The 23,646-nt window shown below is 49.2% G+C and overlaps 2 protein-coding genes across 6 annotated transcripts in view; one reads left to right on the top strand and one right to left on the bottom strand.

Moving 5' to 3' along the window:
* The first annotated feature begins 6 nt into the window (after positions 1–6).
* CDAN1 (codanin 1) lies at positions 7–14,260 on the top strand. Of its 5 annotated transcripts, XM_010848030.1 has the most exons (28): positions 7–101; positions 334–821; positions 1,032–1,235; positions 1,429–1,598; positions 1,728–1,841; positions 1,924–2,002; positions 2,418–2,538; positions 2,717–2,826; positions 3,292–3,381; positions 4,300–4,375; positions 4,900–5,105; positions 5,408–5,528; positions 5,656–5,802; positions 5,901–6,067; positions 6,453–6,540; positions 6,787–6,876; positions 7,065–7,119; positions 7,322–7,455; positions 7,539–7,642; positions 7,909–8,067; positions 8,422–8,485; positions 8,654–8,732; positions 8,917–9,065; positions 10,224–10,331; positions 10,460–10,523; positions 10,685–10,866; positions 11,119–11,226; positions 11,989–14,260. In XM_010848030.1, exons 1-28 carry the CDS (start codon positions 12–14, stop codon positions 12,112–12,114), a joined length of 3,693 nt encoding a protein of 1,230 aa, XP_010846332.1. In that variant the 5' UTR covers positions 7–11; the 3' UTR covers positions 12,115–14,260. The 5 variants fall into 5 exon arrangements, with proteins under 5 accessions (XP_010846332.1, XP_010846331.1, XP_010846334.1 ...); XM_010848029.1 differs by having other exon boundaries at positions 11,119–14,260; XM_010848033.1 differs by lacking the exons at positions 7–101; positions 334–821 and having other exon boundaries at positions 842–1,235; positions 1,476–1,598; positions 11,119–14,260.
* Positions 14,261–14,625: 365 nt separating this feature from the next.
* The window catches only part of STARD9 (StAR-related lipid transfer (START) domain containing 9), a 122,063-nt gene continuing 113,042 nt past the window's right edge, over positions 14,626–23,646 (bottom strand). Inside the window, exons 29-35 of the mRNA XM_010848060.1 lie at positions 18,058–18,175; positions 17,796–17,917; positions 17,535–17,599; positions 17,162–17,364; positions 16,951–17,030; positions 16,563–16,721; positions 14,626–16,106 (exon numbers count right to left, since the gene is read on the bottom strand). Coding sequence (XP_010846362.1) covers positions 16,005–16,106; positions 16,563–16,721; positions 16,951–17,030; positions 17,162–17,364; positions 17,535–17,599; positions 17,796–17,917; positions 18,058–18,175 — 849 coding nt within the window. The 3' untranslated portion in view covers positions 14,626–16,004. The remainder of the gene's footprint in view (positions 16,107–16,562; positions 16,722–16,950; positions 17,031–17,161; positions 17,365–17,534; positions 17,600–17,795; positions 17,918–18,057; positions 18,176–23,646) is intronic.

The raw sequence follows: 23,646 nt of genomic DNA, 5'->3' as shown, positions 1-23,646 counted from the left end.
CCCTGACCGGGATGGCGGCCGTTTTGGAGTCGCTGCTGCGAGAGGAGCTGTCGGTCGCAGCCGCTGTGCGGTGGATCGCGCGCAGCGCCCAGAGTTCGGAGGGAACAGCGCCGACACGCCCCCAGCCTGGCCTGAAGCTGCTTCCCGCGGGACATACCGCTCCTCCCGTCCCATTCCTCTAGAGTGCCTAGCTGTCAGCCGGGGCCGAGTGCGCTCCAACTAGGGGCCGCTGCCCCGGCCGCCCGCCAGCCTCAGCGCGCCCCGCGGCCCCGGCTGCCCGCGGCCCTGCGCCGGCAGCTGACTGACTGTCGCCCCTCGCCACTTCTTCCTCAGGATGACCCCAGGGAGGCGGCGGCGCTGAGCTCACTTCGGCCACTGCGGAAGGAATTCGTGCCATTCCTGCTGAACTTCCTGAGGGAACAGAGCAGCCGCGTCCTCCCGCAGGGCCCTCCAACCCCCGCCAAGGCCCCGGGCTCCTCGACAGGCTTGCCAGGGAGATCCGGGGGGCCGCCGCGGGGCGGCCGCGGAGCGCGCAACCAGCTCTTCCCTCCGATCGAGGCTTCGAGCGCCACCACCGCTGACGCCCCTTCGGCCCGCCGTGGGGGCAGGAGGCGGGGCCCGGGGCCGGCCCGCGAGCGAGGCCGCGGCCCCGGGGGCCCGGAGGAGGGGGTCAGCGGGGAGTGCCTGCCCTGGGCCGGGGGCCGGAGGCCCAGGAGCTCTGGCAGCCCCAGCAGCCCCAGCCTCGCGCGCTCTGATCCGCCAAACCTCAGCAACCTGGAGGAGTTCCCTCCCGTGGGCTCCGTTCCCCTCGGCTCTGCAGGGTGAGAATGAACCCTCTAAAATATGGCTGTGCTAGGGGAGTTAAAAAATTAAGGCTGGGTGCTCTGTAGTAGAGCGTGGTAATGACAAGAAAGTAGGGGGTGAAATATCTACGGGGTGAGGGGTATTTTGCAAGGGTTGCTAGATGTTATGGTGGAGGGGGAGATGCTTGAAGATGGGAATTAGGAAAACCTATGGCTGCTCTTCAACAGGACCAAGCCTTCCCGCAGGATCAACCCAACTCCAGTGAGCGAAGAGCGATCATTGTCCAAGCCCAAGACTTGCTTCACCTCACCCCCAATCAGCTGTGTTCCCAGTTCCCAACCCTCAGTCCTAGACACTAGCCCTTGGGGCCATGGGCTTCCCTCAGGGTGCAGAAGTCTGCAAGAGGAGCGGGAGATGCTCAGGAAGGAGCGGTATGGCTTTGTTGCTCCCGGGGATGTCAGCTTCCTTTGGGGGGGATTTGCAGGGCTTCTCCCTGTGATTAATTTGTTTCCTGGGAACCCTGGGTCTGTTTCTTGGGCTGTGGACATGTCTCTAAGGAACCTGAGTGTGGCTGCGGAGGAGAAGCCATGCTGACTGCTCATGACATTTCTCTTTCTCTGGTAGCTCTAAGCAGCTGCAGCAGTCACCTACTCCTGCCTGTCCCACCCTAGAATCAGGATCTCCTCACCCCAGCCGGACAGGACACCTCACAGCTGAACCCGCTGACCCTGCCAGAGTATCTTCCCACCACCGTCTGGAGCTGGTTGCCCTTGTCTACTCTTCATGCATTGCAGGTGAGTGAGAACAGAGCCCTGGAATGAAGACACTTGTAGAACTACAGGGTAAAAGAATTGATAAGATGTGTAGAACTGAGCCTTTGTTTTGACTGGCGTTCAATACCCTGGAGTTTCCTTTTTAACCAGAGAACCTGGTACCAAACCTCTTCTTGGAGCTTTTCTTCGTCCTTCAGCTCCTTACTGCCCGGAGGATGGTGGCTGCCAAAGACAGTGACCTTGAAACAACTCCAGGAGCTGTAGGTTGGTGAACAAGCCTCTTTTTGAGAAATGATGTCTGGAAATGAAATTGTTTTTAACCAATAGCTTGGTACTGTCCTTCTAGATTCCCTGGAAAGCCCTCTGTTCCAGAGTGTCCATGATTGTGTCTTCTTTGCAGTGAAGGTTTTGGAACGTCAATTTCAGTAAGTTTCCCCAGCTGAGGCATTTGAACCTTATTCGCATTATTCACTTGATTCTCTGGCTACTTCGGAAGCATGCTTGTGCTTGACACAGGTGTAGTGACCTTAGACTTTTTCCTACGTGTAACCTTCAGTTTCGTGTCAAAGCTGTGAATTAAGCCCTTGAAAGAATCAAACTGCCCCCAGTAGTCTTGGTAGCTGACCTTTGGGTTTATCTACTGTTTCTGCTTTGCTGTCGTTAGCTGCTCTGTGGGGTCTCGTTTCCCTTGCCTTTGCCTTTATCATCTTTAATCCTTGGCCCATGACTTTTCTTTATGTGCCTGCTCTGTGCTCCAGGTAGCACACTGTGGTGTGCAGATGCCAGCTGCCTACTTGCAGTCTGTCCCATTCTCAGTCGTGTGTGCTCTTATCCCTGTAGCATTCTTTCCCACTTGGACAAAGGGACATTGAAGCTGTTGGCTGAGAACGAGCGGTTACTGTGTTTCTCACCAGCTCTGCAAGGCTGCCTCCGAGCTGCCTATGAGGGCAGTGTTGCCAAGGTAGTGACCCCATCTTACACATCTTCTAGCCTGGATCTGACCCTTCCCAGTCTCATAATTCAGGCGGCCCAGCTCACACCACTGTAGTGTCATGTGGCCTAAAATTCTGGACTAGAATATGGGGATGAAGTTTTCTGAGCATGAACTCTGCTTTCAGTCCCTAATGTCACTGTTTTAGGTCTCTCTGGTGATGCCACCTTCTGCTCAAGCTGTCTCCTTTCAGCCAGAAACTGACAATCGTGCTAACTTCTCCAGTGACCGAGCCTTTCATACTTTCAAAAAACAGAGGTGATGAGAAAAGGGGACTTTGGGGGAGGGGATGAAGCAGCATTTTCTCCGGGACAGGCAGCCTATGTTGTTTTCATAGAAACTAGTTTGTTTGGTCCTAACGGGTGTAGTTTAGCACCACCAGGCCCTGCATAGCAAACATCTTAAGGGCCACTTAGCCTCATTCTGTTTCATGCCCATGGACTCACACCTCTGACAGTAGCAGCTTTCACGCAGGTGCAATGACTTTGGTCACAGGGTTCTCAGATGAGAGTGCCAGATCAGCCTTAACTGCCCACAGAAGCATGTGAAGCCTGTGGTGTGCTGCTGTCGGGTCTGTGGGATTATCACATAGAGAACCTTGGAGAGGATAAGGAATGGAGCTGTGAATGGTCCTGTCCTCAGTTCTGAGCTAGAGAAGGCACTCCTGAGAATGAGTTAAGCCAACTGTGCTTCAGTTGATCAGACATCTTATGTGTCTGCCAGGGATGTGTTTTACGAGGTACTTCGAGAGTGGGAAGATCGCCATGAGGAGCCTGGCTGGGATTTTGAGAAGGGCTTGGGCAGCAGGATCAGGTATGTGCTCATACACTGGTCACTTTTTCTTGCTTCCAGCAGTGAGCAACTTAGTGGTTTTTGGGGTAACTGATTAGAGAAAGGCTTCTCTCCCCACCCCGAACTCCTTCTAGCACAAAGCTGTTTTCTGTCTTCCTTAATCTCTTAGTTACTGCCACCTCTGCCTCTACGCAAAAGGGATTTGTTTCTCCAACTCCTTCTACTCAGAAATCGTTTATACTTGCTCTGTGATTGCAAATGATTGATAAAGTGGAACACTCTTATGCCAGGTTGCGTGAGTTTAGGCCCGTCACTGGCTTAGACCCTTTCCAACCTCTATTTTCTCCATCATCTAATCTGACAATACAGATAACTTTGCGTAGCTGGATAACTAGGATACAGAAAGAATGTCCTCTTGTCTGGTGATCTCCCATCCATGTTGGTCATGAAGCTCACTGGCAGTCAGTGTAGACTGAAGATGAGAAGGGTGGTCTTATTTCATATTTGGTTAAGTGTAAGGTTAAGGGCTTCCTGGTGGCTCAGATGGTAAAGAACCTGCCTGCAATGCAGGAGACCCAGATTCTGTCTCGGGGTCAGGAAGATCCCCTGGAGAAGGAAATGGCAACCCATTCCAGTATTCTTGCCTGGGAAATCCCAATGGACAGAGGAGCCTGGCAGGCTACAGCTCATGGGGTCGCAAAGAGTCGGACATGACTGAGCGACTGACAGTTTCAGTAAGTGTATCTCTAGCCTTGAGGGATCTTGGTGCTAAGGAAAGTATCCTTTACCTTTCCCCATATCCTTGTGCCACCCAGCTCTGGTAGAAGGCTGCTCAGGCCCCTGGTAGAGGGCTGAAAGTCTCAAGGATTGGCTTGTTCTCTCAGATCTTTCTCCCCTTCTTCCTCCCATCACACTCCATCCCTGCCTCTTATTCCTCAGAGCCATGATGGGTCAACTCTCTGCAGCCTGCAGCCACAGCCATTTTGTTCGACTTTTCCAAAAACAACTTCTCCAGGTAACTGCTCCAGCAGGAGATCTGTCTCCAGTGGACAGTATGTATTATAGGTGCCAAGGAATGGCTGGCACTTTGGGACAGGCCAGGAGAACAGGCAGGTCCTTGGCTGAAGAGTGAACAAGAGTTCTGCTCTTTGGGTGGTGGTGGAAGCTTGCGAGCCAGAGCGCTCTCATGCCTTACACCTCCTGCCTCCGTGGGCCCCCTCACACACCCGGCTCTCCTGGCCCTCCTTCAGTCCCTCCCTGCTTTCTTGCCCTTGCTTTGTGGTGTGGCAGAAAGAGCGCAGGGTTAGGTCTGGTTTCAAATCCTAGCTCTTGTGACCCTATGCAGATGTTGAATCTTAAAATTTCAGTTTCTTCACCTGTAAAAATAAGAATATAATGCAGACCTCAAAAAATATATCTGTGGCACACAATATAGGGTGGGCATCCCGTATTGTTCACTGCTTCCTCATTTTCTTCAGCCCTTCTTTTCCAGAAAAACTCACTGGTTTATCGATTTCTCTCCTCCTCCCCCTGCCCCAGATGTGTCAGAGTCCTGGTGGTGCTGGGGGCACTGTCTTGGGTGAGGCTCCGGATGTGTTAAATATGCTTGGAGCTGACAAGCTGGGGCGGTTGCGGCGCCTACAGGAACGGCTTGTGGCCCCTCAGAGCAGTGGGGGCCCCTGCCCACCCCCTACCTTCCCAGGCTGTCAGGGCTTCTTCAGGGACTTCATCTTGAGTGCCAGCAGGTAAAGGTCCCCTGTCTTGCCGAGAGTGGGGGCAGAGGCCTGAAGAGGTTTGTGTTCCCAGAAGGGCAAGAGTTTGCTCTCCTTGGCCTGGAATGTCAGCGGGTGGGACTGGGGGATGCCCGGCCTCCTTCTAACCCACACTTCCTGCTTCCATTTCCCTTCTCACTCTCTCACCTACGAAGGTAAACTCCTTGTTCCTTGACCTCCTATGTCTGCCCTGCTGAGCCTTTCTGTCTGGAACACCACCTCTATTATCCTTCCTGCACCTCTTCCAGTACCTTTTTCCCCCCTTCCCTTCATAGCTTCCAGTTTAATCAGCATCTCATGGATAGTCTGAGTTTGAAGATCCGAGAACTCAACAGCCTCGCCCTTCCTCAGCCTGAGCCTAGTGATGAGGACGGGGAGTCAGACGTGGACTGGCAGGTTAGAAAGCAGAAGAAGGGAGGCTCTGCTCTAGAGGGGAAAGGGTATTTTCAAGAAGTCTGTAACAGTTGTGGTTTTGTTCTAGAAGCCTAATGCTTAGGACCTCTTACTTCTTGATGGCCTGCAGGGTGAACGGAGGCAGTTTGCTGTGGTGCTGCTCAGCCTAAGGCTTCTGGCCAAATTCTTGGGCTTTGTTGCTTTCCTGCCATACCGGGGGCCTGAACCACCCCTGACCCGTGAACTCCAGGACTCCATTCTGTCCCTGAGGAGCCAGGTGAATGGGGGTGCTGGTAAGGAGGGAGCTGGGAGGAGCCGCACGGCAATGGTGTTAGAAGGCTTTCCCCAGCCCCTGACTGACCCTGGCCCTCCCAGGTGCCCCCAGTCCTGGATGTGCGAGCTCTGCTGCAGCAGGGGCTGCGGGCACGCCGAGCAGTGCTCACAGTGCCCTGGCTGGTGGAGTTCCTTTCTCTTGCTGACCACATTGTCCCCATGCTGGACTATTACCGCAGCGTCTTCACTCTCCTGCTGCACCTGCATCGGTGAGTCAAGAGAGGGCAAGGCTTGAGAAAAGGGTGCAGGGAGAATGTTGCTGAGGCTGCTGCTTTTTGAAGAGGGCCAAGCAGCTTGTGCTTCCTGTGTACTTCCATAGCTGTAGCTGACCCTCAGGGGAGAGGCCAGGCCTTGATCCACAAGGACAGACAGTGGGCAGTTATTTGCACTTTGGCCCTTTTCTATTCCTACTGTGGCCCAGCTAAGAGTGAGTACAGATCTGGGAGAGGTGATGAGACCTGGTTGCCTACACAACAGCAGTCCCTTTTAGGTCTCCTTTTGAGAATCACCTTCCCAGTGATAGCTTTTTTTTTTAAACTCCATTCCATTTCTTTCATTGCACAGATTCCACTCACACCCTCATTTACCTTTTAGGAGGTTGATCTTGTCAAAGGAAAGTGAAGGAGAGATGTGTTTCCTGAACAAGCTGTTGCTGCTTGCTGTCCTAGGCTGGCTTTTCCAGGTTGGTGGAATGAGGGTCCAGGTTGGGGAAAGGGGGCATGACTACTGTGGCTGGAAATGGGCAAAGGGGAAGTGTAGGACTCTGACAGAGAGCGGGGCCAGATGCTAAAGGCCCAGAGGAGGAAGGATGGGGTTGCCATAGAGGAAGGTGGCTTTGAACCTGGTTGTCTTAAACCCTGGGGCCATGAGGTCAGAGGTGTGATGAACCCCTAAAGTGCTGGCTGGCACTGCCCTAATCTCTTGCCAGATTCCCACAGTCCCAGAGGACCTATTCTTTCTGGAAGAGGGTCAGTTGGATGTCTTAGAGGTGGACACAGTAGCCTCAGAGCATGGCTTGGTAAGTGTTGGGGTCCAGCCAGAGCCATGGGGACCACAAGAGTAAAGGAGGTAGCCTGCCTGCCGGCAGGCCCAGCAACACAAGCCAGAATATAAGCTTAAGTCTCACGTAATTCTCTAACCTGACCGCCCCATTTCTGGGAGGAAGGGAAACTTGCCTTCCCCAGACTGACCTGTTCTCTCCCCCAGGACAGCATGCCTGTGGTGGACCAGCAGCTGCTCTACACTTGCTGCCCTTATATTGGTGAGCATACTCTTCCCGGTCCTTGGTCCTTGGCCTGCCCCTTCATGAGAACCCAAAAGGCACCCCATGGGCCCAGCACCCTCGTACTTTGTTCTATGCTTAGGCGGGCCCTGATGCCTCGTTCTATTCCACAAATGCTAGTCTGGATGCTTGGGTGGGTGGGACAGTTTTGGAACTAAGCACTTGGGCTTCTCTGATGCAGGAGAGCTCCGCAAACTGCTCGCTTCATGGGTGTCGGGCAGCAGTGGACGGAGTGGGGGCTTCGTCAGGAAAATCACCCCCACCACCACCACGGGCCTGGGAGCCCAGCCTCCCCAGACCACACAGGGGCTGCAGGTAAGGGGCAGGGTGGAAGCAGGGGCCACCCCATGGGTAAGGGAAAGGGAGCCCTTCCCTGCACTGCTCCCTCCTTCCCACAGGCACAGCTGGCCCAAGCCTTTTTCCACAACCATCCGCCCTCCCTGCGCAGGACCGTGGAGTTTGTGGCAGAGAGAATTGGTTCTAACTGTGTCAAGCATATCAAGTGAGTCTGAGTTGAGGGGGTTGGGAATGAAGGTGTTGCAGGTCCCAGGCTCATTTCCTTATTTTCCCCCTTTAACACCTTGTTGCCAAACTGAGGAAAGTCAGCTGAGGGGTGGGGACAGCGGGTAATAGAGGACAAGGGCCCAGTGGGATGGGGGAGGCTGAAATGGCTAACATTCTTTCAAGTTATTCTGACCTGGTTTGCTTGAATTTGCAGCCCCTTTCCAATTCAGCCTTCCCAACTACCTCTTGCTGTTTCTGCTGCAGGGCCACGCTGGTGGCAGAGCTGGTGCGCCAGGCAGAATCGCTTCTTCAAGAGCAGCTGGTGACACAGGGACAGGAAGGGGGCGATCCAGCCCAGCTGTTGGAGATCTTGTGTTCCCAGCTGTGCCCTCATGGGGCCCAGGCGTTGACCCAGGGGCGGGAGTAAGATGCCAGTCTATTTGGATCCTCTCATCTCCACTCTTCTCTTAGCCTTTACTTTCCTGTCCTTTTTTTTTCTTATATTGTTTATTCCATGTCCTCTCCCACCCTGCTTTTGTCATTCTATTTTTGCCTGCTTTGTAGGCTCTTATCTTGGTTTTTAGAGGTTTAAGGACCCAAGTTTAGAGTTGAATTGGAAGGGCATGTGGTTGGCTGTCCAGTCTCCTGGCATCTGGGCTGGGCCCACAGAGCTGAGCACGCCCTCCCCTGTGGCAGAGCTCTCCCAGCTCAGTGGATTGGTGCCCTCAGGGACCCAGCTGATGTCTCCAGACATCACTGACCTCTGTCTCCTTTCAGGTTCTGCCAAAAGAAGAGCCCAGGTGCCGTGAGGGCACTGCTTCCTGAGGAGACCCCGGCAGCCGTACGTAGGAAGTAGTCCTGGGGGTGGTGAGCTGGGGTGGTGGGGGAGGAGTGCTGTGGGGCTGTGTGTGTCAACATGCACATGAGGCGGCAGGCGGGCCAGTCCTGGACTTGGGCATTCACCACTGTCCTAACTTGCCCCCGACTCAAAACTACTTCTATGTCACAGGTTCTAAGCAGTGCAGAGAACATTGCTGTGAGCCTTGCAACAGAGAAAGCCTGTGCATGGTTGTCAGCCAACATCACAGGTAAGGTCCAGGGAAGGGGAGTGACTGACCAGGTTTTTCAAGTGGACTGGCAGGAATTTGGAGGCCACTTGGGGGAAGACAGGACTCAGGCCCAGTTGGTAACAGGGAAGGGCAGGGGTTGGCATGGTGAGCCTATGCAGGGCTGCTTTGGTGACCCCTTCTCTGTCCTCCCTCTGACTTGCAGCACTGATCAGAAGGGAGGTGAAAGCGGCCGTGAGTCGCACGCTTCGCGCCCAGGGTCCTGAGCCAGCTGCCCGGGGGGAGCGGAGGGGCTGCTCCCGTGCCTGTGAGCACCATGCTCCCCTCCCCTCCCACCTCATCTCCGAGATAAAAGTACACAGCTCCCTACTCCCTTCGGCTCCCCTCCTCCTGCTCCCTGCTCTTTTCCTAGTCGCCCTTCTTTCTTCCTCAGCTCCAGTATTTGTGTAGCAGCTTTCTGTGTTGTCCAGCTAGTTTCCATTTTGTTACTGAATAGAGTTAGGCAGGACCAAATTGAATAGTTTTAGTAATTGCTTTTCTCTGACTTTTATACTTGAATCACCCAAAAGGGTCAAAGGGAAGAGGGTAGATGTGAAAATGGTTGACTGAGTACATGGTACATGGATGATATCGGGAGTGGAGTAGGGAATGGCTATCTAGTGCAGTAGGAAAGTTCTAAGGAACAGTCATCCCAGTATTGGGACAGTATTTCAGAAGCACTCTCCTTTGGGGGAGATGATGCTTGTTTGGTTACAGGCAGTAAGAATAATCAGTGCTCTTCATTTGATAAAAAGAATTTATACTGTCTAGAACAGGAATCAGTGAACAATTCGTGGGCCAAATCCAACCTGCTGCTTGTTTTTGTAAATAAAATTTTATTGGCACATAGCCACATTCATTCATTCACAAATTGGGGCTGTTTTCATGCTCAGCTGCAGAACTGGAATGACTGGGACAGGGACCTAAGCTAGTAACTGGCCCAGAGTTGGGGTAGTAGTGTTGTAACAAAGATTTAAAACTAGGGACAAAAAAGGACTGACTGAAGTTCGAGAGTATATAAGACGGAGAAGGAAACTCTCAGCAGCCATTAGCTACAGTTTTCAATACACAGATGATTTCTGTCCTGAGGCCTCGACTCTCCTGAGAAAATGAACGGAGAATCATGAGGGACAGAAAATACCACGTGTACGTGGTAGGACATAAATGCTTTCAGAACTGGCTTGGTACGGCATCTCGAGCTCTGGCAGCACACTGTCCCTTGGCTTATCTATTCCATCTGTTCCCTCTGTTGTCCACTTGGTTGCTTCTCCCAGCTGTGCTGTCCTGCCCTGCCCTGCCCAAGTCCCAAGTCTAAGGGCACCTTGGCCCATTACTTCACCCCAGAGCCCTGTTTTCCTTTTCTTTCTGCCTCTTTCCACTGGCTGATCCCCATCCCAAGCCACATTCTCTGTGGCCTCCTTGGCCCTGGCCTGGCCTGAAGCCTTATGTTGCGTCCACCCTTCCTCTCTCCAGGACGTGCTCTCCTTGGCTGTGGGGCCCCGGGACCCTGAGGAGGGCGTTGCCCCCGAGTATCTGGAGCAGCTTCTAGGCCACCTGGGCCAGATGCTGCGGTGCCGCCAGGTGAGACATGGCATGATGCTCTTCTTTCGTATCCTCGTCTGGTGACTGGTAATCAGAGCTGCACTGGCCCAGGGCTGCTGCTTGAATTATGGTGCTAATGTCCAGGGACTCCTGTTTTTCCCCCACAGTTCCTGTGCCCACCGGCTGAGCAGCATCTGGCAAAGTGCTCTGTGGAGTTAGCGTCCCTCCTTGGTATGGCTCCTTTTTATCACAGCCCTCTGTTGCCAGATCCCCCAGTTCTCTGGGTTGGGTACAAGCAAGATTAGAAAACAGCTTTCTTCTGCTCTTCTTCCTCCCAGGGACACATGACCCTGCCTCCACTTCTAAAGCTTGGCTTTTCTCTCTTCCCACAGTTGCAGATCAGATTCCCATCCTGGGGCCTCCGGCACAGCACCAGCTGGAGAGGGGGCAGGCTCGGAGGCTCCTGCTCATGCTGCTCTCCCTGTGGAAGGATGACTTTCAGGTGCCAGTTCCCCTACAGCTGCTACTAAGGCCAAGAAACGTGGCGCTTCTGGCAGACACTCGGCCGAAGGAGGTGAGCCAGAGAAGGTGGACGGGGGCTGGCCGGCAGGCTTAGAAGCCTCTGTAATCATCTTTTACACCCACTGCCCCAAATGTTATTAGCTGGTTTAGTCCCCTTTTCTGGGGCTGTGCTTATTTTCTCCTGTACACTCAGAGAGACTCCTCAGTCTCATCTCCCCTCCTCCCTCAGCAGCTCTGTCCTCTGTATCAGGCTCGCTGTGCAGTCCTCTTAGCCCCCTGAGCTCTTTCTCCATGTGTATTGCAGTGGGACCTGCTGCTCTTCTTGCTCCGGGAGCTGGTAGAGAAAGATCTGATGAAACGGATGGAGATAAAGGCTTGCCTGGACAGCCTCTATGAGGCCCAGTGGCCAGGGGTAAGAAGCCTTCATGTTCTATCTGGAGAGAATAGGTGTCATGTCCCTTTTATCCTGAAAGAGGGGCAGGTGATAGGGCCTGGCATCCTGAGGATCTTCCAAAGCTCAGTGAATATTGTCAGATGTCTTGAAGCCCACCCTGAAATGAAATGGCTGCTCTAGGGCACCTCCTTCACATTTAAGTAGCTGTTATATGAAGGACTGTGTCCGTGGAGGAAGGGAAGATGGCAGATAGATAGAAAGCATGGCATACCTCTGGCAAACCCCTCTGATGGTGGGGTTGTTTCTGGCCACACTGCTTGTCTTGCAGGGTCAGGGACTGAACCTAGGCCCTGGCAGTGAAACTGCGGAGTCCTAACCACTGGATTGCTAGGGAGTTCCCAACTGTGGGTGTTTATAATCAGGATAATCTGGATTTTAATCTTAGTCAGTTCCTAATGTGATTTAGGGCAAAGTAGTTTCTTCATCCATAAAATGGGAATAACTTAGACCTTATGGGGTTTTTCAAGATGAAATAATGTGCATATGAAGTACTCATTAGTGGTTCTGAGCCTCCCAATACAGGCTCGCCCTGTTCAACTTGAGCATCCTAGAGTACTAACAGGACAAGTCCATTTCCATGTACAAGGCAGTTGGGGAAAAAAAATACCTAGGTTGTCTACTCACTGCTTAGCTAGGGCTTCACATTTGGGACTGATTTTTAGTAAAAAGGGTGTTAGAATCATGTGTCTGCTTTTTCAGTCACCTTTCTGCTTATTCCAGGATTTCTCTGAAGAATTAGCAACATTGTTCAACCTGTTTTCAGCTGAGCCCCATGTGCCAGAAACCCAGCTAAGAGCTTGTGAACTGGTACAACCAAACCGGGGAACTGTGCTGGCCCAGAGCTAGGGCTGGAAAGTGTCCCTACTTTAGGCATCTCACCAGAGCGCTGGAACCCCAGCCTGACTGTGCCTCAGGAGGAGGCCCCAGAGCCACCCCAAGTGCCCACTGTGACCCGTTCTGCTTTGAAAGTAGCTCGGTCTGTCATCAGGCTTCCTGCTCACATATGAAGGAAGAGTGTGGCTGCCTGGCATCCCACGGATGGCTGACCATCCCAAGTCCGAGAGGAAGAAGGAGGGGGTCACTGGATTCAGGATTATGGTGGAAAAACCTAGAGATTCCAGTCCTGGAGAAGAAGAGTTGGCTTTATTACTTGGATACTAAGTGAAATGACCCATGGGGACTTGTTGACACAAGATTTGAGCCCCACTTGCTGCTACCCCAGTATCTCTTAAAGCTTTGTGGTTTGGAAAATCATGACAAAGGCAACTGACTTCTCCTTAACTTGTGAGTAAAGTTAACATGAATTTTGGGAGTCTACATTTTCTTACCACCAGGAGCTGGACTGCCATCTCCTTAAAAATGTACAACAGATGTGGGGCTCGCCCGACAGAAACCTGCCTTTTACCTTGCACCCTGCCTGCCTTCAGTCCCGTGCAGGTAGTAACTTTTGACTCTAGCTCCATCCAGGGGCCAAGCACGGGCAGAACACTAGAGCTTTTTTAAAATAAACTGTTTTCTTTACTGAGGGCTTCTTGTCATTTTCACCTTATTCGTCCCTATAGAAGGCTGCGAGGTCTCAGGTGGGCTTGGAGGTGGGTATTGACAGGGTAGAGCTGTCCTAGTGGCTTGGCCACTCAGCAGAGACTAAATGTTCCCGTATGTGAGACCTGCAAGCCAGAGAGCCTGGGGCCCTTATTAACTCACTGCCAACAGCATTGACTTCTGTGCAGCTCCCTTTAAAGGTTTAGAATGTGTGAAATTTCTACTCACCAGCCCTTGGGATGCTTGTTTTTGTGGGGCGGCGGGAGTTGGGGATGTTTTGAGTTAACTCAGAACAGAAGCATTCTACATCTATAAATGGTGCACTGATTCTAAGAAAGCACTACTTCGATAATGTGCATTAAATTCATTCCTGTAAAATTCATGGTTTTTCTACTTTGGCAGTGTGTGCAGAGAGATTCAGTCTCTGCCAGGGAAAGGAGAAGGGAACTCAGTGAACCCTCTTGAAGTGACACAAAATCTGTCTGTGCATGTGTGTGTATTTCTTAGAGGAGAAGTTCTCAGCTGTCAAAGAGGTCTCCAACCCAAGGAAGCTACCTAGGTAAGAGGCTCTGGGCCTAAAGAGGTCTGCTGTGTGCCGTTACAGTAGGTCCTGTCAGCACAGAAGGGTAAAAATGGGATGTCTCCCATACCACATACCACTCCAGTCACACTGCTGCTGAGTCAGGCTGTGACCTGCCCTTCCCCTCAGCTCATCCAAGTCAATAAGTTTTTGCATCTGAACCTTTTTTCTTCATCTGTCCTTTGAATCTAACATACTATAGGAAATTCTGAAAGTTCTAAATACTTGGGAACCAAAAAAGTTTTAAGAAATGTCTTACCTTTCTGCACCCATCAGGTATGGCTCAACAAAAGCACTGCTACAGGAAGCTGAGTCCCAAGGTAAGCAGCTACTTCAGACACTCAGCTCCATGTGAGGTGAGATAGACAAGCAAGCAGGGAGGAAAGCCTGGAGCCCTGGAAGATGCTGAGTTAAAGGCTACTCAGCTAAACAGCAACAGGCCCAATTCAGGAAACAACGCTGGTCTGTGTGAACCTTAAAAGCTTACTTTAGGCAGGCAATAAGAAAGGAATTAGAGACAGGCAGCTAACGAATTAGTGAACTCATTAGTATTTAGATTCTTTTCCATATGCCTGCTTTCTACTAGTTATCTCAACAGTGGTTTTCAAAGTGGTCTCCAGACCAGCAGCTTCACAATCACCTGGGACTTCCTAGAAATACAAATATGTGGGCCCCTCCAGGCCTCTAAATCAGAAACTTGAGTGGGGGCCAGCCTGGGGTGTCACAAATCCTTTCCGTGATTCTAACGCACAATAAAGTCTGAGAACCAAATATCTTAACACCAGCGTCAGCTAATATTCTTTGATTTGCTGACTTACATGCCTGGCTTGTGGCTTCTCTAGTTCAGGGGATATGGTCTCCTCAGGGCTGCCTGCCCACATGTTCAGATTCCCACTGCTGGCTCTGCCTCAGAAGCTCCAGAGGTACATACCTGCTAAAGAGCTTCCTTCCAGGGCTCTGTGGTTACCGCTGGGTGTGCCAGTGACTGTTCTGGAATCATCTCTCCTGTTCGTACTTGGGCTACAGCTGGCAATAGCTGGGCAACTTATCTGGTTGCTCTTTATATGCAAAGCAGTACTGAGCTCATAGGAAACAGTATATATGTGTAAACTATATAGCTTGAAACTGCGCCATGAGCAGTTACTGCCATCATAATCGAGGCTGAATTCTGAGCTCAAATGACACACTTAGGCTATCCCAGGGTAGTCTTCACTGAATAAAAGTACACACCGGACTTTTAATTTGCAAGTGTTCTGAACTTTTCAATCAGTGGTCTTAATCATATGAAAAGATATGGGAGTACATAAATAGGGTGTTAAATATATCAAGTGTTAACAAAATATTAACCAGAAAAATAAGTTTAAAAGCAATTTTTAAAAAAAACCTTCAACAATATATAAATAACTTAATCTGAGGTAAGAGGGGAAAAAAATCCTGCAAATACTTTCAGAAAAATAAATCTCTGCTGGACTATGCAGAAATTTACCTTTTTACCACATCATCTCAATCCCCATATGGTCACCCTCTTCTACCAAAGTTTCTGGGCACCAGAACTGAAGCCAAGAATCTCTCCTACCCCTAGCACTTTCAAGTAACCATATAGAATAAAAGCTCAAGTTCAGTCAGAAAACTGAACCCAGTCTCCATCCCACCCTAGAACAGAAGGGGCTACAGCAGTGCGTGGAATGCTCAAGAGCCTGAAGGCTGGAAGCAAGCCTTAGAGTGAGGTAAGGAATGGAGCTGAGCTTCCTCCTAACAAATCACTTACCTCCTCTAGGAAGTCCACTATCATCCCTCCCATCTTCAAAAGACAGTTTTTCATCTCTGAGATGAGAGATGCCCAAGCCCCATCCCCAGTCTTCCTCAGGGATCTGGGGTCCCACCCTGACCCCAAATCTATCCAGCCAGCTTCTACAGTGGTTTTTCTCATTATACTGAGCTCTGGAGTGATGGCTCCATAACACAGCACTGGTCAGTACTCCTAACTGGGCCAAGACCCAAACGAATGTCCTCTCCTGTGAGGGAAAGGAAGGGGGTGGGGGCAAGGCAAAAATTAATAATAAAGCAATTTGTAAAGATTCAAAGAGGAGAAACAATTCTACATCATTGTTCTGGTTTGTGTAGATGTTTTTTTAAACCATTTTCTGTTTTGGTATTTCCTAACACTCCATCCCACAGTGGAGCTGAATGCTGGAGGCAGATTCACTCAGCTGGCCGATGGCAGCTTCTCTACCAGCCCAAGGGCTGCACCAAACTAAGTAAGCACCATGTCAGAGCACTGCCATTTCCCAGCTCTACTGGCTGTACCCAATCCTGATCCTAGCCTATATGCCATAGGGTCCCAGAGACAGGAAAAAGTGAGAAACCCAAAAAGGTGAGTTGAGCTTCATTCACACTGGACGGCCAGAGCCAGAAGCTCAAGCGCCCTTGCTCTGCGCAGGTGCCAGCTGTGACCAAGTGCCGACCAGGTTTCACTGGAACTTCGGGGCGGAATGCCATCTATTCAGTCGGCCACAGCAGGTAGCCTTGGCTCTTCTTGCATCAGGATACAGAGTAACAAGAACTGCCCCAGCAATTCTGGGGCATCCTGGAGTGCCATCTTGACTGTGAGATGCTAACTACCAAGGAAGGAAGCCAGTCTGGCTATAACCAGTGGCTGCTGTTTGATGAAGGAGCTTAGAAGTTGAGGGGGGAATCCTGGAGCACCAAGTTCTACCTGAAATAACCAGAGAGGGAAGAGTTAAAGGTGCGCACTGGGGCATACTTCAGCCATAAGTAGCTGTGGTGATGGGACAAACTCGGAACTGAGCTGTGCACAGTCCTGTACGCTGCTGTTCAGATCTAGACAAAAGCTTCATTTCCCAATGCCAAGTCAGGGAACTGAGGCTGCTGCTCTTCCTCATAATGACTCATTTATGTCCTGAGAACCCTGGGAACAGCCAGAGGACGAAGGCCACCAGGCTCTGAAATAGCTTTGAAGAAGGTTGGTCAGCTCTGCCTCATTCCTTCCTCTGATTCACCACTGGTTTGTGACCCAAGAAGCCCTTAAACCTCCAGCCTCAGGCCACAGGTCCTGGGTCCTAAAGGATGTTGAACAGCTTTACAGTAAGCTCCCATGAGGCTGGGGTCAAATCAAGGCATGCTGTGAGACCAGCTGCAGGAGGTGGATCACCTGGGCTAAGTAGATGACTCTGGTGATCTCCTTCCCTTCCACAGTGAGGGGCTGCAGGATCCAGGCGCTGGGCAGGATCTCCCCTCGGACCATCTCCCTGCTGGGTCTCGGCATGGATGCATCATACACAGACTGAGCTGCCATGATAGACAGTTGCCCCTAGAAACAGCAGTGTGAGTTCAGCCTGTGTAATGTGGCTCCACCAGGGACAGGCTCCAGTGCAGGCAGTACCGTGGAAAGACCAGCCTTTGAGGCCCTCCCCACCGCCACACACCATGTCCAATTTGCCCTCCTCCCCACCCAGAGGACGGGATGCCCACAGAGATTGCTTTTCACAACATGCCAGCCCAAGTTCCTCCCACATCTTTACCACCAGCAAGGCAGGCACCTCTTTGGCTTCCACGCAGACACAACAGAAATCCCGTGGCTGCTTCAGTGCACACACGGTGGTATTGCACACCAGATACACTGGAGGGGCAGGGATGCAGAAAGTCAGAAGGTGCCCTGTGACACCCCATCATTGTACAGCCTGACACCCCACTAGACCAAGCCTGAGTACCCAGCCTCCCAAGAGCGCTGCCTCTGTTCCCGGGGCTCACCCAGGTTGATGCTGTTGGTCACCCGCTGGTGCAGCCTCGCTGTCTGGACGGGCTTATGGTACAGGGGCCACAAGGTGGGGTCACTCACAGCTGCCCACACATGAGACAATGGCTGGGACACCACGCCAGCCCCCAGGAAGCCATGCCGGGTAGAAGAGAACATCTTGTAGTACAGCTGCACCTCCTGCTCCTCACCCTGATGGCTGGCAGAGACACCAAGGGTGGGGAAGAAGAGGATGGGGTAAAAACTGAGTTCTAGGGTCACAAAAGAAGAGTTCAGGTGAGGCACTCAAGGAAGCCAGGGTGGAGAAGGCAAAGGAAGAGACAAGGCCACCAGGGCTGCAACAATAAGACACTGTGCAAAGCAACTTACTTCCAGCCGGCTGCTGCCCAGCAGCTGAAGAGGTTGTTCAGGTTATCTGAGCAAGCAGCCATTACCTGGGGACACAGTGACCACACCCAGATTAGTGGGCACAGTTGGTACAAAGCAGGCCCTTGGACGAGTCCCTCAGGCCAGTGTTCCCTGAATTGCCCCTTTTGTAAAGATAGCTGCTGAAGAAGCCCTCGTCTGCCCTGTTCCTCCCCTCTTCCTCCTCCCTCCCCACCGAGCAGAGTCTGCTGCAGGAAACCTCACATCAGCCATAGAGAGGTCCACAATGTGCTTGGCCAAATCCTTATATGAGGAGGAGAAGGAGGTCCCCAGGCTGGACAGGCTGGACGGGGAACAGCACCAACTGCCCAAGGCGGCTCTGCGGCCTACAATGAATAGGTGGAGGCTCCTGAGCATCAGGGCCTTGGCGCAGCACCGGCATCCTGAAGGACAGCAACCCCCCAGGATCTAGCAGACCTCAGCCCTGAAGTCCCCACACAAGGCAGGTACCTGCCCCACTACTCACTGTAGGCTAAGCTTTTCCAGGCAGAGCCAGCCAGATTCAGCTGATTGTTCCTCACTGAAGAGCGGCCCCGCACTTCCCCTATCCAGGAGTCTCTGGAATCAGGCAAGTTTGTGTCGCCCTGCAGAAGAGAAGATGCTCAGGACCAGAGCCAAGGGAGCAAGAGAGCAGAACACCAGAAAGCCAGTGCGGAATCATCTCTGCCTCTGAACTGCACAGTCTTCAACATAAAGGCTCCAGTGTAAAGGTCATCCCCACTGGGATTACAGGAAGCTGGATGCCCCCAAGAAGGCAGGAGCAATAGAAACCAGTCCCTGGAGAGTTTCCTTGCCCTTCAAGTCACAAGTTCAAGGTTGCTCGTAAAAGAGTTCCAACAGGGATCAGTATAAACTGGGGCCTGAGAGGTACCAGGGGTCACTGGATGAGGGGACCCTCTGCCCACTGAAGCAACTGGAATGAGGCCATGGCTGGAGCTGTGTTTAGTGTGAGCAGCAAACAAAGCCCAACTGGGAAGTGGGATGGGGAGGGAAAGTGATGGGCTGTGAAAAGCTTGACTTTTGGCCCCAGCCCCATGTCCAATGGCTAAGCCCAAGGTTGTAATGTGGAACCAGTTCCAGTCCAGTTACTAAATTGTGTCTTACTCTTTGCAGCCCCATGGACTGCAGCACACCTTGCTTCCCTGCCCTTCACCATCTCCCGGAGTTTGCTCAAACTCATGTCCATTGAGCCAGTGATGCCATCCAACCATCTCATCCTCTGTTGTCTTCTGTCTCCTCCTGCCTTCAATCTTTCCCATCATCAGGAAATTGGGAGCCAGACCCCACCTTTACTGCAAGCAGCTCCTCAATGACACAACCCTTGACTTCTGCCGGATCTAACAGGCACTTACCATCCTACCTCTATCATAAGTTCCTAACTTTGTGCTGCTTTAAACACAAGAAGACGTAAACAGAGGTACTCTGTCTCCATCTTCACCTCCTTTCTTCTTCCTGCAACATCCAGTCTGCTTCAGACTGAGATACTTTGGCACCCTCTTAAGAACTTTTCACTACTGATCACCTCGTTCTTCACTTGTTGCCTCCACCTCTTCCTCTTCACTAGATTCTTCATATGAGCATTTAAGCATGCAAAGATTTCTCCCACCTTTAAAACCTTCCTTTATAGGCATCTTTGCTCTTCATAGACTTGAAAGGACTGTCGCCATTTGCCATCTACTGCCTCCATCCCCTCAGAACCCACTTGCCTGGGTCTAGCGAACAGGTCCCAGTCCACATCTTGCTGAGCACCTCCCTCTCACAGCAGCATTATTCATAGTAGGCAAAAAGTGGAAACAAACTAAATGTCCATCAACTTATGAATGGACAAATAAATATGATAATCATCCTGTGTGATATTTTTGACCATAAAAAGGAATGAAATTCTGATACATGCTACAGTGTGGATGAACCGTGCGTGGGTTCAAAAAAAGATACACTGGAGTCCTAACTCCTGCTCTCTATAAGTGTAACTGTATTTGGAAATAGGGTCTTTGCAGATGTAATTGAGTTACAATGAGATCCTACTGGATTAGAGTGGGACCTACATCCAATGACAGGTGTCCTTATAAGAAGGCCACATGAAGACATAGGGACAGAGAGGCACAGGGGGAGAAGCCATGTGATGCCAGAGGCAGAGGCTGGAGTGATCCAGTTACAAGCCAGGGACTGCCAGCCACTACCAGAAGCTCAGAAAGAGGCATGGAACTTTAGATTCTTCCCCTAGAGTTTTCAAAAGCAGCATGGCCCTGTTGACACCATGATTTCACACTCCCAGGGTCAAGAACTCTGGAAGAAGTTTCAGTTGTTTTAAGCCACTCTGTTTATGGTAATTTGTTATATCAACTGTAGGACATCAAGAAACCCTGGAAACATTATGACTGAAAGAAGCCAGTCACAAAGGACCACATACTGTATAATTCCATTTATATGAAATGTCCAGAATACACACATCCATAGAGGCAGGACGTAAGTAGATTAATGGCTTACAAAGAGTTGGGGATTGTGTGTTTGGGAAGTAATAACTAAGAAGGGTAGAGGGTTCCTTTTTGGGGTAATGAAAATATCCCAAAATTGATTGTGTTGATGGATATTCCACTCTGTGAATGTACTAAAAGTCAACAAGTTATAACAACAGCAACAACAAAAGAATAAATGAACTAAAGGAAGTGCTAAGAAAGGATGGGCATGTTAAAAGGGCATAAGACTCAATCTGAAAGAAAAAGAACTCCAAAAAATAAAATCTGGAACAATCTGGGCAATTAATAATGATAATACTGGATTATAACTCATAGAATGAAATATTTATGAGTCCAAACTGAACAAAATAAATAATTGGATAAATCTAAATAGGGAGAGAAATGATAATACTACCTTAAAGAAATACCAGAAGAATCAATAAATGTAGAAGAAATTAGGGAAATACAAAATTGCCATTAAAACACCACATCAATAATTTTTTTAGGCATACACCAATGGGTGCTAAAATAAGTGGGCAAAAATTTGAGATAAAATAGTATATCTGCATGGTCTCTATCTTTCCCATGATGTTTATTAATTATAAAGAGAAAAATATTAACGTTCAGTGGAGAGATTCTAGCCATTACCATAACTTCAAGGTTAACATCACTAACAAGACATAATGACATCAAGTACCCTCTGAAATACTGAGGATAAGGCATTGCATGGAATATACACCACAGTGCTATTTGTTGTTTCTCTGAAATTCTAAAATAGCCAGTATCCTGCATTTTTCTTTGCTTTGTCTGGCAACCCCAACCGAGAGGACACAGTTTCTGTGGTATTCTTGCCAAAAATGCATAACCACAATCTAATCAAGAGAAAACAGCAGACAAACACATCCTACAAAATTGCTGACCTTGAGACAAGGAAAAACTACGAAATTATCAGTGGAAGAAGGAATTAATTATTTTAAAGGGCAGAAATTAACAAGTTCAAATCAAAACTAACCTGTTAAGATGCTCTGTTTTCATTAAATGTTAAGTTAAAGATTCTCTTGTCTCCATTAAGTTGAATATTTGAGACTGGGGGAAGCATTGATTACTATTCTTTTACAGAAAGGTAAGACTCTTAGGCTGGTATGAGAAAAATCAGGTAAAACTACTATGAAAAGGATGTACTGCTTTTTCATTTTCTATTATCTTCTTTTCATTTCCAGAGTAGATATTTTTAGAACACACTTAGGGAAAAAATAGATGAGTTGTAGATACGTTTGTAAAAGACAAATGGGAGAAAACTGAAAATTAAAAATTTTAAATATGCCATCCCTGAGCCTATTTGTAGTACTTGTAGTCTATTTCTAGGTCTTCTAGAACCTGAAGAAAAAAAAAGGTCTTGACATTAATCAAGGCCTGTGAGGTTTAAATTATTGCCCTATCCACTCTACCTCCATTGTACAAAAACTTTCACAACCAGCCTGGGCAAGATGCAACAGTGTAGTAGTTTTGTATCCAAGGTTACTTCCCCCACAACACTTCAAGCAAAAGAAATGCAGTGGCAATACAAAGTCTGTAGCCTTTCCAATAAAGGTTTGTAAAACAGTTAAAAAAAAAAAAAAAAAAAAAAAACCTGACTTCAGAAGAGATGGAAAATCTAAAACAGAGGTTGGCAAACTTTTCTGTAAAGGGTATAGTAAGTATCTAAGGCTTTGTGGACCATTTTAATACATGCAACGACTTACCTCTATCACTATACCATAAAAGCAACCACAGAGAACACATAAAAAAATGAGAGATGCCATATTCTAGTAAAATGTTATTTACAAAAACAACTGGTGGACCAGATACAGCCAAAGGAGTTTGCTGAACTCTGATCTCAACAGAGCACTTTCCACAGAAGAAATTTTTCAAACAGCTTATTCTGCCAAACACCAGGCCTTGTCATTTTCACAGGATCATTATACTCCATTTTAAAAAATTAGGTAATTCTAAAAATATTTTAATCTCTCATCCCCAATTTCCCTCCCCCACCCACCTTAAATTATCCTGACTTCTTTACATCTTTTTGTTTGTATGTATTCTTACAAAAGGATTGTTTTACATGTATGTAGTTTTAATTTATACAAATTTTAGTTTTAATTTATACAAATAGTAATGTGTTTTAACTCACTGTTTCATAGTGCTTTTCATTCAGTACTTTGCCTAGGTGTTCATCCAATTTGTTAATTCTGACTCTTACACTGAATACAACAGTCCTGGCATAAGTCCTTTTGAAGGAGTTTACCATTACCACCATTACTCCTACCATAGTTTAGCCTCCAGCCAAGCTACATGGGGGAACATAGCCCCACCCATCAACAGAAAACTGGATTAAAGATTTACTGAGCATGGCCCCTCCCATCAGAGCAAGGACCAGATTCCCACACAGCCAGTCCCTCCTATCAGGAAGCTTCCACAAGCCTCTTATCCATCAGAGGGCAGACAGAATGGAAACCACAATTACAGAAAACTAACCAAACTGATGGCAAGAATACACAGAAGAACTATACAAAAAAGATCTTCACGACCCAGATAATCACGATGGTGTGATCACTCACCTAGAGCCAGACATCCTGGAATGTGAAGTCAAGTGGGACTTAGAAAGCATCACTATGAACAAAGCTACTGGAGGTGATGGAATTCCAGTTGAGCTATTTCAAATCCTGAAAGATGATGCTGTGAAAGTGCTGCACTCAATATGCCAGCAAATTTGGAAAACTCAGCAGTGGCCACAGGACTGGAAAAGGTCAGTTTTCATTCCAATCCCAAAGAAAGGCAATGCCAAAGAATGCTCAAACTACCACACAATTGCACTAATCTCACACACTAGTAAAGTAATGCTCAAAATTCTCCAAGCCAGGCTTCAGCAATACGTGAACCGTGAACTTCCTGATGTTCAAGCTGGTTTTAGAAAAGGCAGAGGAACCAGAGATCAAATTGCCAACATCCGCTGGATCATGGAAAAAGCAAGAGAGTTCCAGAAAAACATCTATTTCTGCTTTATTGACTATGCCAAAGCCTTTGACTGTGTGGATCACAAGAAACTGTGGAAAATTCTGAAAGAGATGGGAATACCAGACCACCTGATCTGCCTCTTGAGAAATTTGTATGCAGGTCAGGAAGCAACAGTTAGAACTGGACATGGAACAACAGACTGGTTCCAAATAGGAAAAGGAGTACATCAAGGCTGTATATTGTCACCCTGCTTATTTAACTTATATGCAGAGTACATCATGAGAAACACTGGGCTGGAAGAAGCACAAGCTGGAATCAAGATTGCTGGGAGAAATGTCAATAACCTCAGATATGCAGATGACACCACCCTTACGGCAGAAAGTGAAGAGGAACTAAAAAGCCTCTTGATGAAAGTGAAAGTGGAGAGTGAAAAAGTTAGCTTAAAGCTCAACATTCAGAAAACAAAGATCATGGCATCCGGTCCCATCACTTCATGGGAAATAGATGGGGAAACAGTGGAAACCTGTCAGACTTTATTTTTTGGGGCTCCAAAATCACTAAAGATGGTGACTGCAGTCATGAAACTAAAAGACGCTTACTTCTTG

This window comes from Bison bison, unplaced genomic scaffold (assembly GCF_000754665.1).
Source record: "Bison bison bison isolate TAMUID 2011002044 unplaced genomic scaffold, Bison_UMD1.0 scf7180017864259, whole genome shotgun sequence".
Lineage (NCBI taxonomy): Eukaryota > Metazoa > Chordata > Mammalia > Artiodactyla > Bovidae > Bison > Bison bison.
The sequence above is the reverse complement of the archived record's forward strand: the minus strand, read 5'-3'. Positions and strand labels throughout refer to the sequence as shown.

What these genes read in the sequence shown, in the direction of transcription:
- CDAN1 (XM_010848029.1), top strand. Translation starts at nt 12, where the DNA reads ATGGCGGCCGTTTTGGAGTCGCTGCTGCGAGAGGAGCTGTCGGTCGCA. An exon ending in TTCATCTTGAGTGCCAGCAG is followed by an intron (nt 5,106 to 5,407) that starts GTAAAGGTCCCC and finishes TTCCCTTCATAG; the next exon opens with CTTCCAGTTTAATCAGCATC. An exon ending in AGATGCTGCGGTGCCGCCAG is followed by an intron (nt 10,332 to 10,459) that starts GTGAGACATGGC and finishes TTTCCCCCACAG; the next exon opens with TTCCTGTGCCCACCGGCTGA.